The sequence below is a fragment of the Vulpes vulpes genome, chromosome 9 (genome assembly GCF_048418805.1).
Source record: "Vulpes vulpes isolate BD-2025 chromosome 9, VulVul3, whole genome shotgun sequence".
Classification (NCBI taxonomy): domain Eukaryota; kingdom Metazoa; phylum Chordata; class Mammalia; order Carnivora; family Canidae; genus Vulpes; species Vulpes vulpes.
The window spans coordinates 104,088,741-104,105,163 of record NC_132788.1 but is presented as its reverse complement, the minus strand read 5'-3'; the positions used below and the strand labels follow the sequence as shown (position 1 = coordinate 104,105,163).

General features: G+C 49.3%; 1 protein-coding gene across 1 annotated transcript in view; it reads left to right on the top strand.

The window, feature by feature from the left end:
- The window catches only part of ELAVL1 (ELAV like RNA binding protein 1), a 36,498-nt gene that overhangs the window by 7,946 nt on the left and 12,129 nt on the right, over positions 1–16,423 (top strand). The window contains exons 2-3 of the mRNA XM_072721569.1: positions 4,339–4,526; positions 15,282–15,385. Coding sequence (XP_072577670.1) covers positions 4,355–4,526; positions 15,282–15,385 — 276 coding nt within the window. The 5' untranslated portion in view covers positions 4,339–4,354. The remainder of the gene's footprint in view (positions 1–4,338; positions 4,527–15,281; positions 15,386–16,423) is intronic.

Here is a 16,423-nt window from a genome sequence, read left to right as displayed (position 1 = left end):
TCTCTTGTATGACTCCTAGTATGGGATTGCTGGGTCTTTTGGAAAGTTTATTATTTTTTTTTTTTTGGAAAGTTTATTATTTAACTCTTAAGAAACTACCCATATGTTTTCCAAACACCTGTAACATTTTTGCATTCCTACTAGCAATGCATGGAAATTCTGGTTTCTCCATATCCTCATTGGAACTTGATATTGTTGTTTTCCAGCTTTTGTTTTATTTTGGTTTAGCCATTCTAAATGGGTGAGTATATCTTAATTCTCATTCTAGATGGTAATAGTATCTCATTGTAGTTTTAACTTGCATTTCCCTAATAACTAATAACATCGAGCATCTTATCACATATGTTTGCCATCCCTGTATCTTCTTTTGTGCATTGTATGGTCACATCTTTTGTCATCTTTAAAATTAGGTTGTTATATCTTATTAAGTTTTTTTTTTTAAGGTTTTATTTATTTATTCATGAGACACACACACACACAGAGAGGCAGAGACACAAGCAGAGGGAGAAGCAGACTCCACGCAGGGAGCCCGATGTGGGACTCGATCCCAGGTCTCCAGGATCATGCCCTGGCCGAAGGTGGCGCTAAACCGATGAGCTACTGGGGCTGCCATTAAGTTTTGAGAGTTTAAAAAAAATAGGTTTGAAATGCAAGTCTTTTTTCAGATATGTGATTTGCAAATATTTTCTTCCAGTCTGTGGGCTGTAAGTTTTCTAGTAGTGTCTTTTGCAGAGCAAAAGTTTAACGTATTGATGGTATCCAGTGCATTAACTTTTTAAAAATGGATTGTACTTTTGGTATGGTATCTAAGAAATTTTTGCCAAACCCAGTATCACAAAGATTTTCTCTTAGGAATTTTCTGTTTTTACATTTGAGAACAGAGGTCGGCACACTTTTTCTGTATAGAGCCAGATGGTAAATATTTTCAGCTTTTTGGGCCATATGGTCTCTGTCACAACTATTCAACTCTGTCACTGTAGTGCAAAAGCAGCTACAGACAATACATAAACAAATGAGAATAGCTGTGTGCCAATAAAACTTTATTTATAAAAACAGGTGGTGGGCCAGATTTGATCCACAGGCCATGGTTTGCCAACCACTGTTTAGAAAGTCATCTTTTTACCAGTCTTAGAGAACACCCCTTCTGAATAATGAGAATGGTATAATTAATTATTGCCCAGTTCATCGTCCGTGAAAGGAGGGGGAGAGAGAAGGCAAAAGAGTAGGTGCCTAACTCAGAACAAAGGTGAGGAGAGGGAGGAGTGAAGAAAAAGGAAGGGAGAAGAGAAACATTTGAATCACATTTCAAGCAAACTTTGTTGTGCATTTTAATTTCTCAGAGTTAACCCTTGCACTTTGGTTCAGGCTTCAGCAAATGTGTGTGTTTGTTTTTGAGCTAATGATCTATCTTAAAGCTTCATGGCTGCAGATGCTTTTAACAGATTTGTGGGGTTTTTCATGAAGTAAGCCCATTAAGGCTTGTGGCCCCATGCTTTCTACAGAAAATTGGTGTTTAGTTCATATTTAGATTATATCCAGTGTTTTCCTTGTGCCACCAATGGGGTTATGTGGTCCTCACTATACTTCCTTGCATGTGTGTGATGATGTGTGGAGGACAGATTCCTGCAGTTCTGAATCAGAGGGTAGCATTTGTATTAAACCACAGGTTACCCTCCAAAAAAGTTTGTACCAGTTCACACTTGGATCAAAGGTGTGTAAGGGTGTTTTTTTCTCTTATCCTTTACACTAAATTTTATCCATCCTGGAGGGGCCTTCTGTCTGACAGAAATGGCATCTCTTTTGACTTCATGTTTTCCTCATCACTCATAAATCCAAGCTTTTAGAGTTTATTGGCTATTTGAATTGCTGGCATCTATTAGTTGTGGTTCATATCCTTTGTCCACTTCTCTGTTAGTGATGTATCTTTCTTTCTGGTGAGTTTGTAGATACTCTGAATCAAGTGCTCTCAGCCTTGGGAATATTGACATTTTGGGCTGGACAATTCTTGGTTGTGGGGGCCAACCTGAGGGATATTTCACAACATCGCTGGCCTCTACCCATTAGGTGCCAGTGGCACACTACCACCCACAGTTGTGGTAACCGGAAATGTTTTCAGACACCGTCTGGTGTACCCCGGAGGGCTGAATCTCCCACACTGAGAACCACTAACCTAAATAATGTACTAGGTAGCAAGCATTTTCTCCCAAGTCTGGAGCTTGCCTGTGTATGGTGCCTTTTCCCATACAGAACTTCTTAATCTTAGGAAGTCTGACTTTCCAATCTTTTCTTTTATGGCTTTGGATGGTAACCTATTTTATAAAGAACAGGGAGCATAGAACATTTTCAAATAAATGCTGGGAGAGTAGACTAACTTTGCACATTGTGTATGGTCTGAAGCAAATTAGGAGGCGAAAAGGTAGAGAAGACCCACCTGTTTCCAGCAGGGGGAAAGAAAAAGAAACAAAACACCTAAGTCCTCTCTCAGTGCTGACTCAGTGGGGAGGTGGGAACTGTATTCAGGTTTTTATATAACCGCTGGCAAGGCTATTTTTAAAGAAGGCTGAGTGCTCCTGACAACGGGCACTGGGTTTTTAAGCATAAAAACAGGGCTGGACAGAAGGGATCTGGAGAAAGGGGTGGGCTGCCCCCCCCCCCCCCGCCCGAGACCTCCCGGCTGGTGGGTGGCAGGGCCTTTTTCTTGGTGATGATACTTCAGCCCCATGGGGGTGTGTGCCTGCATATTTAGAGGCAGGGACGTGGGACATCTTAGATGAGGCGGCCACGCGTGTGGCAGTACTTGTGAACGAGCCCAGTGTGAGTTGTACTTTCAGAAGAGCGGTCCTGATGCTCTCAGCCTCATTGATCCAGACTCTGAAGCCATCACTTTGTTGTGATGTTTGTCACTGAAAGTGAAGACTTCCGGAGGCAGCTAAGGGCATTCCAAAGCTTGCAAGCTGTGAAGACCAAATTCTTCCAACTGGTAGAGAAACCCTAGCCTCTCCCAACTCAGTAGCTGTGGCCTTTGGAATAAAGGGCTGCGGGAACCGTCCACTTGAGGACAGAGGCGGGGTGTCCGAGTTGAGGTGCTCGGGTGCACATTACAGGCTCCTCAGGACCCAGTTGCACCATTAGTGCACGTGGAGATGGGAGGGGGCGATCAGCAAACTTCAGGAAGCTCTTGAGACAGCCCGAATTATGGTGCTGGAATTGTTTGTAGGTGTTTTGTTTTTTCAAGTAAGCTCTGCCCAGTTGGGGGGAGTCTCTCACTGACCTTGAAAGCAAGAGTCGCGCACTCCACTGACTGAGCTGGCCAGGCACCCCTGTTTATAGGGTTCTTTTTTTTTTTTTTTTTTTAAGATTTTATTTATTTATTCATGAGAGACACAGAGAGAGAGAGAGAGGCAGAGACATAGGCACATGCAGAGGGAGAAGCAGGCTCCATGCAGGAAGCCCAATGCTGAACTCGATCCCAGGTCTCCAGGATCACGCCCTGGGCTGAAGGCAGACGCCCAACCGCTGAGCCACCCAGGCGTCCCTGTTTATAGGGTTCTTTAGGCTCCTTGGTAAGTAGAAACGGTTAAGCTTCAAGTTGTTTTGTTTTAGAGCAGTTTTAGATTTACAGAAAAGTTGCAAAAAAAAAGTACAGAGCGGGTTTCCATACCCACCACCTCCAACACGAAGTCTTACCTATTGGCAACACCTTGCTTTCATGAGGTATTTTGTTAGAATCAATGAGCCAGTATTGATACAGGTCAGCTAAAGTGTGTAGTTCACCGTAGGCTTCACTCTTCATGTTGTATGTTCTGCGGTTTTGGACATGTGTAGTAACACGTATTCACTATGACAGGATCACACAGACGGTGTCACTGCCCTGAAAATTCCCTGTGCCCTTTTTGTTCCTCCCTCCCTTCTAACCCCTGATGACCAGTGGTTTTCTTACTGGATCTAGAGTTTCATCTTTTCCATTGTATGTCCTATAGTCAGGGTGATACAGTGTTTAGCCTTTCAGACTTAGGAGTATACATTTAAGGCTCCCCTAGTCTTTGGCGTCCTAGCTCATTTCTTCGTATCACTAAATAACACTCTGTTGTGTGAGTGCACCAGACAGTTGGAGTTTGTTTCTCCATTCACCTACTGAAGAGCATGTTGATTGCTTCTAGTCTTGGGGCAATTATGAATGAAGCTGCTATAAACATTCCCGTGCAGGTTTTTATGTGGACATAAGTTGAACTTGTAATGTTGAAAAGAAGAAACCCCAAGTGCCAGTCATTTGTTTTGCCTTAACATTCTGTAATATGGACATTCGGAATTTACTTGATTTTTCTTCTCACCCCACAGATTTTTAAAAAATACAATGTCTAATGGTTATGAAGACCACATGGCCGAAGACTGCAGGGATGATATCGGGAGAACGAATTTAATTGTCAACTACCTCCCTCAGAACATGACCCAGGATGAGTTACGGAGTCTGTTCAGCAGTATTGGTGAAGTTGAATCTGCAAAACTCATTCGGGATAAAGTAGCAGGTAAAGGAACTGAGAGGGTTTGTAGGGGGTACTTGGGGCCATCCCGCTAAGTACTGTCTTCTTTGTCTGTGGCTCTCCAGTGTTCCTCGGGGCAGAAGAGTTGCAGTCTTGAAATGACGGTTGTCAAGTTTCATGGTTATCTCAGACTATATTTTGCCACCGCCCTGGTGTCCAATTGGATATAGGTTCCCCAAAAAGGAAAAGCTCGTAAGGTAGAGCGTGTACAAAGTGAGATGGTGGGAGGGGAGGGAAGATGAGAGGACACCAGAAATGGTGCCTGAGAGCTGGAAGAGACCAAAGAATGACAACCTAGCCTGGCTCTGTCCCATGTATGGAAGGGACTCTGGCCCAGGTAGGCTCATTCCCATCTTCCCAGGTCCCTATGCATGGTCAGACCCGTGGCAGGACATGGAATATCTCCGTGTGCAGCCCTTCCTTGGTTCTGGGCTGTGCTGTTTACTATCACTCCATCAACTAAAACATCTGAAACACACTGAGATTTAACCCTTGGGCTGGAGCAGGGCCACAGAGCTGCAGGCAGGCTGTAAAATTGGATACTGGCTGAAAGCATCGCTCTTCCAGTATCTCCATGTGTGACCTCTAAGCCTCTGTCCCCAGATATAAAGTAGGGATGGTGGCTCCTACACCCTGATGCTTACCTACCTCATAAGGGTTTGCAGACCCCTGGGAAGGCCATCCTTACAAACAGCATGCATTCTGAGAGCGTGATTTCAAGGAGAAAAACACGGAAAAATCAGGTGCTATAAAAGCACTTCCTTCCTTTTCTCCCCAGGGAGGAGCATTGTTTTAGGGGGCTGTCCTCCTCTTCTTCCTCTTCCTCCTCCCTCTCTCCTTCCTTACCTTCTTTCTCCCCTTCTTCTCCCCACTCCCATCCTCTTCCTCCTCCACCCCTTGTTTCTCTCTCCTCTGCTCTGGTGAGCTGAGAATTGGGCATCTCCTCCTCCTCCCCTCCCCCTTGCCCCTTGCTCTGACTGCCACCCTGGCTTGTAGGATTATGATTCCTACACTGAAAACTAATTTAAAAGTTTAAAAAAAAAAACTTTATTATGGAAATAAGATAATATCTTGTTTTCTGGTCTACATAAAAGTAGAGTAATATATTGAACTCCATGTACCCATCGTCTTACTTCATGAACTCTCAGCTTTTGCCAGTAACCTGAAGATACCTGTTTCTGGGATAAGTGCTATCAAGGCTGGCTAACTGCTGTATATGGAATTAGTTCATCAGAGGGGGCACTGACTTCAAAAGTCTTTTGAGGACTCTTCCAATTCTGAGTTTGTGATTTGATAAACAGGAATGAATAGGAATTGCAAGTAGTACATTGAACTGTTCAGTAAGTTGAACAGTATTAGAATGTTCTAGAAGCCATTATCTTTCTCCTGTTTCAGGAGACCATCCTGCATAAGAGTGCTTGTTCAGAAGTGTTTTAAAATTCTCTATGCTACTAACAGGTTTTGCCTTTCCCCCTTACGTTCTGGTGAAAGGGGATTTTTAGCCCCATGGATATTCCTGAGCATTGTGGTCCAATTTTGCGAGCATTCTCATGGTACCTGACTTCTTTGTTCACTGGTTGTGGTTTTTCAAAGGAATGTGAACTATGCTATTAGGAACACCTAGATTTGACAAGATCAGTCCAGAGAGAACTGGTTTCGGGAATGAGGTAAAAGCAGCAAAGTATAATTTGGAAATTATTTTAGTTCAGAGATAAACTTTTCCTTCTCTTTGGGCAAGATAAGTGTAGTGTATCAAAGAGTTGTGGAGTATGTGGTCCTAGGCTTAAATCTCAGTGTCTTGCGGGTGGTTCCTTAAATTGAAAGATTGTACCTTCACAAGAAGCTTACTGCACCCCCACTTCTGTCCTCCTGCCACTGGTGTGTGTAAACCTCACCGGCTGTACTGCCCTTTGTCCTCTGTTATGCTGCACAGGCACCGATAACGTTCGTCCAGCTGCTTCCTCCTCAAAAGGCTGAGGATGTCCACCCCAGAGAGAGTCTTGCAGATAGGTAGACAGGTGCCCCATGGACTCCAGTTCCTAGCTGAGCTCAGCCTGCCACACAGGCATCTCTGGCCCCCATAGCAAGTACAACAAACCCATCTGCACCCTTCACTCTCAGCCCTCCCACCTCACAGTGAAAATAACACCCATCTCCACCTCTGTTGCATCCCTTCCCTTCTCCACCTCTGCTCCATCCTTTCCCTTCCCAGCATCCTGGGAACCTCGTGTTAGGCAGGTACCTGCTTGCCTGAGTCTCTCTCTCTCTCTTTTTTTAAGATTTTATTTATTCATGAGAGAGAGAGGCAGGCAGAGGGAGAAGCAGGCTCCATGCAGGGAGCCCAACATGGGACTCGATCCCGGGTCTCCAGGATCACGCCCTGGGCTGAAGGCAGCACTAAACCGCTGAGCCACCCGGGCTGCCTTGCCTGAGTCTCTTCGAGATCACCTCATCAGGATTCAGACATGCTCCAGTGTCTGTTCTCTTTAAGAGAATCCTCGCTAAGGTTGCCTGTCTTCCTCTAGTTTCTCTACTTGAGCACCCCTGCCAGTTGGAACGGGATAATTCTCAGGGCGGGAGGGGTATTTTGTGTACTGCGGAATGTGGGGTGGCATCCCTTCCACTTGCTAGATGGCTGTGATATCTTCTGAGTCGTGACAACTAAAAAATGCCCCTAGACGTTGCCAGGGGTCCCCAAAAGCCTCCCCCTCCCCCCTGCTAGACCCGCTTTTCTAGCTGTTGTCCTCCCTCCTTTCCCACTCACAGAGCCATCAGTTAACTGTCTTCTCTTCCTTCTGGAAGCTTCTTCCATTCTTGGCTTCCATGAACCACCTCCCTGGCTTTCTCCCACCCCTGAGGCCTTGCCTTGCCTTACCTCTCTTGCAGCTCTTTCCCAGCCATTAACTTAGATGGTCCTTAGGGTTATTCCCAAGCTGCTGCTTCCTAAGCCTGCCCTGTGGAGAGTGGAGGCATCATCACAGCTTCACTTTACCCTCAGTCTGGTGTCTGTGTCTCAACGAGAAAGCTCTCTTGAGCTTTAGACCCCTCAACCCCTCAAATTCAGTGTTTTCCAACCTGACCTGTTCCCAGTATCTGCATCTTAACAAAGGACACCAGTGTTCACTCAGCGACTCCATTCAGAAACCTAAGCATGACCTTTGACATGTGTCCCTGACACTTATCCTTCTGGATGCTTCCATACCTTTTCCTCCAACCGCCCCCACCACAGATCCAAATGAGGCCACATTGTCTTCTGCCTGCACTGGTATTCTGGCCTCCTAACCAGCCACCCATATTTCCTCCAGATGGTTCCCTTCACCGCAGCAAGTATCTAACACCCCACATGTGACCCTGTCTTTCACCTGCTTTAAAACTCTCAGTTCCCAGGCCCTGCTTGCTTTAGGACACCTTTCCTGTCCCAACCATGTCAGCATCAGATGCTCCCCGTCTGGGTTCCCATAGCAATTGAGCAGATGGCAGGGTGGGTTTCCACATTGCACTGAAGTTAGAACTTTCTGGTCCAGTAGGTCCATATGGTTTTCAGAGGCAGGAACCCTATTAGATCCCTAGATATAGCCATAATCAGTGCTTGTTGAATGAATGAGTGAATGAATGAATGAATGAATGAGTGAGTGGGTGGATCTAGTGGGGGAAGAATGTTGACCAGCACAGACATTTATTTGCTCAGCAAACAGTTACTGAGTGCCGGCCATTGGCCAGGCACTGGTGACAGGAGCAGTGAGGAAGGATGGTGGCTGGGATGCCGGGAATGTTTGACATGCTGGCCTCAAGATTGAGAGTGGTTCTAGCTGCCAGGCCCCAGCCCCTGTGTTGGGGATGTGCATTTGTTGCTGCCTGTTCCATACACAGTTCCTAGCTGGCCCTACTGTACAGCGCTGCCCTGCTCTCTGGCCTGGTGCCATATGACCCAGGAGCCAGCCTCCACCCTCCTAGACTGTCTGTCATGCTAGCCACTTGGTCCTCGGCCTCCAGCCCATTCACTTCTGGCTCATTGCCATGCACCTCTGGTCAAGATAAAGCCCACACCCTTGCCCGCAGCCCCCAAGTCTCCTGGGACCTGTCCTCCTCCTCCCCAGCCACTGTGCTCTTCACTCACCCTCCTCTTGGGCCGGACTGAGCTACTTCTCATTTCCCAGACACGCCCTGGCTCTTACAGTCTTGTGATTTTGCAAATACTATTCCCTCTGCGAGAAAGCCTTTCCAACCAATCCAGCCTGACCACTTTTTTTTCTTAACATGATTCACCTTTGTTCCTTATAGAAACAAAACCAAGCATAAGACAAGAAGAAAGAAAAGTTTAAGTTACTCAAAATCCTGTTAGCTTTTTGGTTCGTGCCCTTCCATACTTGTTTCTTCCCATATTTGTGGTCATAAGTAACCATGTGCTTTTAGAAAATGGGCTCGCACCACCCAAGCTGTGCGAGAAACTTTGCTTCCTGTACCTGTGAATGTTTTTCTGTCACTGAACATAGCTACCTCACCAGAACAGTTACACAGGGTCCTGTTGTATGGAGGTTCTGAGTTTACAACAGACTGTAACCATTTTTCCATGTTTATAAACCCCACTGAGATAAATGTCCTGGTGCAAGTCTTCACTCATTGGTGGTTTCCATTGGAAGTCTTCCTGGAAGTAGACGGGAGAGTGTGTACCCTCTTGAACCCAATCACCAGTTTGTTGTTGTTTCTTAGCATTCTTTATTAATTCATTTGAGAGAGAAAGAGTGTGCATGCACACAAGCAGGGGGGAGGAGCAGAGGGAAAAGTAGAAGCAGACTCCATGCCGAGTGGGGAGCTCGTTGTGGGGCTCGATCCCAGGACCCTGAGATCATCACTGAGTGGAAGGCAGATGCTTGACCAACTGAGCCACCAGGTGCTCCATGATGACTAGTTTATACTCATCCTGCCCAGCCCTACCATCCCCTAGGCCAGAGGGGTTTCTCATCTCTCCCAGCCTAAGTGAAAAATGGCATCTGATTGGGGTGGTCATTCACTTCCTAGTGACGATCATGTGGTTTCACATCTTTCTTTACTGGCTGTTCATACTCTTATGAAATACCCTTCTTGTTCTTTGTCTGTTTTCTTTGGGGGCATTACTGTTTCTGATTTATTATCCCTCCTCAAGACCTAGCCTCTCTCCCCGCCGTGAAGTCTTCCCTTAGTCCCCCACAGACATTTAAAAGAAGAATTTGACTCTACCTACCCTCTTGTGCCACAGGGAAGGCCTTGTCTGCAGGGTGCTCCCCTCCCCCAGCCACCCACCCCAGGTCGATTGGAGAAACATTGCATCTGGCTGCTCCAGTTGGCGACTGTAATAGGAGATGCCAGGGCATCATCTCTTGGTTTTGACCTTGTCTAGAGAGAGCAATGTTTGGAAGAGCACTGGTTTTGAGGCTGCCCGGGAGGGCATGGAGAGCGCTTCCCACGGGGGCAGTCTTGGTATTGCTGACTTACGGCAGCACCTGCTCCCTAGGAGAAAACACATGTCTCAGGTCCCACCCAGGCCCACTCAGTCAGCCAGTCCAGGGTGTTCACACATGTGATTTAACCTTCTTGGAGGAAGGGCAGTGCCAGGGCAGGAGCAAGTTAGAGATGCAGAGCTCTTCTGCAGGGTGGGGATTGTAAGCTGGGGAGGAGCACAAGTTGGGGGCAGCGTTGGCCTCTAGGATACCCCTCAGCCTCAGGCCCAGAGTTTATTCATGCTTCCTCCCTGGCAGTTCTCTCTTTTCTCTCTCTCATCTTCCTGCCCCTCTCCACCAGATCTCCCGTCCTGGGCTTCTGTTTGCCCTCACCCACCAGCACGGACTCCAGCCAGGCCCTGCCCTCCTTAAGCTCCAGTGGCCTAGGCATTGCCCTTGTGTACCCGTTTCCCCACCACACCTCAAATCTTCCCCTGGCAGGGCTTATCTTCCACTGCCCTAAATGAGGAGGGGGCAGCACCTGATACACCTTCATGGCATCGATTCTAGCAGGCTCACTACCTCTAGGAGACAGGAAAATCATCTGTAAGGAGATTGGAAGTACGCCTGCCTGACATCTTGGGTCCTCAGGCTGAGGCGGGCCCTAGGGAGCTGTGTCATTACCCTGCATGGCGTGTAGACCCTGTTAGAGAAACAGCAACTTGGGGGCTGCTTTGGGAAGTGAGGGCCTTCCTGTAGGTGCCTGCTCTGAGCACACCAGCAGGCTTCTACATAGCTGGAGAGCCCCATTCTCCTTATTCACTTGCTGCAGCAGCAGCTCTCAACCTGGGCTCCTCACTGAAATCTCTGAGGAGCTTTAAAAAGTACTGAAGCCACTGCCACTCCTACCCCACCCACCCCCATGTCGACATCATTGGTTCAGGTTATGACCTAGACAGTGATAGTTTTTAGAAGCTGCCCTGGTGATTCTAGCAAGCAGCCAAAGTAGAGAACAGTTGGCTTATGACAAACAGCTGGGTGGAGGCGGGGACCTGGCACTGTGTTAGGCAATTTCACCTAATGGCCTTGAAGGTCCCCATGAGGGGACCCCCTTCATTCCTCAACTGCCTTCCCTCCCACTGCACTTAGGTATGCACCACAGAGGGTTGCATAGACTCTGAGGGGACAAGGCCAGTCCCGAACAGGGTGTGCAGAGATCCCTCCCCACACAGCTCCAGGCTGCAGAAGGCCCAACCCGGAAGTGTTGGTGGGGAGCTACTCTCTGACACTTCGGGAAACTCAGCCCTCTCTCATCTCCCCACTGCAGCAGCCCATCTGCAGGTCCTCCTGTTGGGTCTTCCTGGTGAATTTATACTTGGCCTAGGTCCCAGGCCCTGCCCAGTGGCCTGGCCCCATTCCACCCAGCAGCCACCTCTGGGCCATTCCCCAGCTCATTTTGTTCAACTGCGCTGGCCACCTTTCATTTCCTGGAACACGTCAAAGTCTCCTCTGCCTCACAGACTTGGCACTTGCTCTTCTGTCTGGACTACTTGTCCTCAGCCATCTCAAGGTCTTGCTGCAAGCATTAGCTCCTTACAGGGCACTCCTGCCTGCCCTGTCACCACGGGCCTGTCCCATCAGTCCCTCTCACACCACAGTAGGGATTGTCTTCATAGCACCTGGGTGGCAATTTTGTTCATTGGTTTCTTGCTGCTTTGCTGTGCAACTTGCCCACTGGGATGTGACATTCACTAAGGCATAGACTGTCCTCCTTCGTGATCATCATTAAACTTGGCCAGCCTGCGAGGCCTGACACATAGTAGGTGTTCAGTTAATACTTGTCGATCCATTGATAAAAACCAGAGGGGGAGCAAGCCCGGGAGGCAGTGGCCATCTGAGGGTATGTGACTTCCTGGGTGACATTGGCAGGTGTGGGCACTAGGTGGTCAAGGAGGCCACCCAGGAAGAATGTGACTGAGACCAGAGCCGAAAGCAGAACCTTGGGGGCCATCTTGATGGGATGAGTAGAAGACTAGGAGCTTGAGGAGGGACAGTTGGGGAGAAAGAAAACCCAGAGAGAAAGAACCTGGCATTGTCATATCTTGGAGGAGGAGGTACCTGTCTGGGGGTGGCACCTGACAGTTGCAGCCTCAGTGAGGGCAGTGCTGGCAGTCTGCAGTGACTACCCTGGGAGCCAGCCAGGGCCGCTGAGCACCGGGGAGGAAAGGCATCAGGAAGCATGAACAGGGTAGGACTCATGTTTATATGCTGACAGGAGCCAGCTGCAGCTGAGATGCAGGAGCATGGCCTGGGCACAGGTCCTCATCAGTGTCTGGTCTTCCCTAGCAGGGCTTAGGCCACCGGCAGCGAAGGAGACAGGTAGTCCAGGTTTGGGGTTAACCTAGGGGAAGAACAGAAAGATAAGACCTAAGTAGGGGTTGTACTGACCAAACTGGCAGAAGAACCCATCCCGGGGCTGGGCCACCAGGCTTCATGGCCTGGGCACAGTGACAGATGGGCAGAATGGGGATCGGAGAGTAAAAATCCCAGCAAGCCTGTAGTTTAGTTGGGAATCCATACCACAGACATTCTGTATTCTCAGCTTTTTAAAAAAGATTTTATTTGTTCATGAGAGACAGAGAGAGAGAGGCAGAGACACAGGCAGAGGGAGAAGCAGGCTCCATGCAGGGAGCCCAATGTGGGACTCGATCCCGGGGACTCCAGGATCACGCTAAACCGCTGAGCCACCCAGACGTCCCATTCTCTGCTTTAACGTTTGTAGTCTGGACTGTTTGAGGGGCCTTAAAGTTCCCAGCCTGAGCCAGTTGTAGTTGTTGCCCTGTGTTCTAAACTTTTGAGCCTTGACTCTCCTGCTAGATGGGCCCGGGCCCCACAGCCCTGCTGCTCCGAGGTCCTCACTGTCCACGGCTTAGGAGTTAAATCTCAAACTCGTGCAGTTTCATTTCACGGGTTAATGAGTGTATGAGTATAGAGGGTCAGGTTTGGGTTTTGTTTCTTTAAAAAAAGAAAGTGGCCCGTGCAGATCTGCAACCAGTTTGTGTAGCTACCCTGCCCTAGAGGAGGGAGAGGATGCCTCCACAAGGCACTCCTTTGGCGTGGGCTTTGCACTAACTTCCTTCCGAAGCCTACAGTTTGGAGGCTAGGGGTGACTCCACAGTGGAGAAACCTGGCAAACAGCCTCAGCCAGGGGTTCCAAGTCAGCATCAGTCGTGAGAAGTCATGGTATCAGCACATACCCCTGATACGATGTCAGGAGGAGGGCACTTCACTCTGGGATCTTCCCCCCAATACCCATCACCCCGGCCTCCTCATGAGAGAAACATCTGATGAACTCCAGCTGCAGGAGATTCTACAGAATTTCTGACCAGTCCTTGAAACACTCAAGGCCATCAAAAACGAGGAAAGTCTGAGAAGCTGTCCCAGCCAAGAGCAGCCTAAGGAGTCGTGATGACTACAAGTCCTGTGGGATCCTGGATGGTCTCCCGGGACAGAAAAGACCATTAAGGGAAAACTAAGGCAATCTGAATCAAATGTAGACTGTAGTTAACTAGCAGCCTATCAGTACTGGTTCCTGAATTGTGACAAATGTCCCATCCTGGTGTAAGATGTTACAGGGGAAGTGGGCTCTATGGGAACTCTCTGTATTCTCTTTGTAACTTTTTTTTTTTAAGATTTTATTTATTTATTCATGAGAGACAGAGGGAGACAGAGACACAGGCAGAAGGAGAAGCAGGCTCCATGCAGGGAGCCTGACATGGGACTTGATTCTGGGTCTCCGGGATCACACCCAGGGCCAAAGGCAGGCGCTAAACCGCTGAGCCACCCGGGCTGCCCTCTCTTTGTAACTTTAAATCTAAAAAATAAAGTTGGGGTTTTTTTGTTTGTTTTTAAGAAGGAGGGAAAACTGGGTTAGACTCTTCTGGGTTCTGCATCTCATTATCCGCCAGAGGGTCTGGGATCAGCTGGCACCCGGGGATGCCACCTCATGTGGCTCAAGACCTGGTCCTGTTTTTTACCTGCTTGTTGTTGCCCTCCACCAACCCAAGGAATAGGGCAAAGCTCACCACTCCCTCTGTGTGCCTACAGCAGTGCCCAGCTCTCAGGGGCTGCCCACTAGTGCAGCCTGTGAATGAGCAAGAGGTGGGCATGTTGGTTCTCTTCTCTGGGCCTCCACCCTCCCCTCCTATAGTGAAAGGACAAGGCTCCTTTCACTCAGCCCCTCAGCCTTTGCTTCTCCCTGGGCCTCCTGGGAACCCGTGGCCTCTCCCTTATTAGACTGAGTCCCTCCTGTGGCATGCAGGTGGTTGTGGTCACTCACAACTTGGATAATTCACAAAGGAGAGATGGGGACACCTACCTGTAATCCTGGGTGTCTCTCATAATCTTTACTTCCCCAGATTTCAGCTGGTGCTGCTGCCACCATGGAGGCTGCTGCCAAGGGGGGCCCTGGAGACTTGGCCAGGGCAATGAAGGCAGGTGCACAGCTGGGCTGGGACAGGACATCTGTCAGCTCCAGCTTCTCCAGTGCTCCCTGTCATCTGCTTTTTAGCTGACTTGTATGTTTGGGAAAGTAAGGGACCCAACACTGGGTGGCACCAGAGCCCAGCAAGCCTTCCCACACTCCCAGCACAGTGGTGGAGAAACACCTGGATGCAGATAGCCAGTCACCCTCCCGCCCTCTGTACCTGTCTTGCCCAGTGGTGGCCATCCTGTCCTTGCCTTTGGAGTCCCCACATCTCAGCCAAGGGGACTGATTGTCATCGTTGCTTTGGTAATATTTCTACGGGGTACCATTAGTAACATGGTGTTTCTTCTTTTTTTTTTTTTAAGATTTTATTTATTTGTTTATTTGAGAGAGCATACATGCATGGAGGGAGGAGCAGAAGGAGGAGTGGGAAAGGGAGAGAATCCCAAGCAGACTTCATGCTGAGCCTGGAGCCCACCATGGGGCTCGACATGGGGCTCTAGCTCATGACCCTGAGATCATGACCTGCATCAAAATAATGAGTTAGATGTTTAACCACCTGAAAGCTGCCTAGGCACCCTGCATAGCGTTGCTTTTTAAAAAGTTCTTAAAAAAAACTAACAAAGGTAACATTTGTTCAATGTAGAAAATTTACACAAATTGGCTGAAGAAATGTAACAAAAGCCGGTATAGATTGTGACCACTGGTCTCTAACCCCACTACCCGGAGGCCTTGGCTTTTTGCGAACTCCTCTTTCTGAACCCAGTCAGTTGTCGCCCTGCTTACCCTCCCTGGCTGTTGGCTGGCTCACCATTGTGCCCGTGTTCTCCCACACAGGGCACAGCCTGGGCTATGGTTTCGTGAACTACGTGACTGCCAAGGACGCAGAGAGAGCAATCAACACGCTGAATGGCCTGCGGCTCCAGTCAAAAACCATTAAGGTAAAGAGCTGCCGTGGCCACTTGGCCCCGGCCTGGGTGAGCGACCCCTTTCCCCATCTGTCCTTCATCGTCACCGTCAAGGAGACTGGGGGCATGGCCCCTCCTCAGAACCCCGGTGCTTCGGGGGTGGCTGGGGTGCTTCCTCTGCTCAGTGAAAGCACTGCATGGCAGACACGTGTTGGGCGGTGGCCGCCCCGGGCCTCGATGAGGCCTCTCAGCCTCCTCAGCTCTACAAGCAAAGGGATGGTGGCCATGGAGGGCCCCTCAGTGAGGGCAGCCCCCTCCTGGGCCCAGGCTGTGCTGTCCTCGTGCTGAGCAAGTATTTGTCCAGCCTCCCCGTTACTGCCCCGTCACAGCCAGCGTGTTCATCCGGTTAGCAGCTGCATGTGGAGCAGCTGGTGGGTGTGACAGCAGCAAACAGATGGGCTCCCTGCCCTCGTGGAAGGCCCGTGCCTGTATATGTGCATGCGCATGTGCAAGTAATGAACCCCAAATCTGAAGGTCACATGTGGCAGAGGTACAGGGTGGGGGGACGTTCTGTGGGGTGGCTTCACTTTGGTGACTTGAGTGACATGGAGGGAGCCCTGCAGTGCGGCCTGGGGGGAGCCTCAAGCAGAACGTCACCAGGGTCACTCCCAAGGCAAGGGCTGTGGCCGCTTCCTGGGAAGAGTCGGCAAGCCCCCCAGGCCTCACAGGATGGCTTCCTGTTTTCTTCTCAGGCTGCTCTTCCTTAGCGCCCCCTAGTTTTCTCAGCCTGGAGCCCCGCTCCTCCTCATCCCCACCTCCATTGTCTGTCTGCCGGCACCTGTGATCTTGGGCAGCTCCAGACCCAATCAGAGACTAACTTTGTGTGTTCCGGACTTTTACTCCCTGCTGAGTGCTGAGTCCTCCTTTAGAATCTGTGTCCTCCTACTGTCCCAGGCTGGTCCCCTGACCTAGCTCCCTGCAGCAGCCTGGCAGGCGCCATGCCTGCCAGCATCTCCCTCGACAGGAAGCCACTTGGAATGAGACTGCGCTCTTTGAGCCTTTGGACCTACC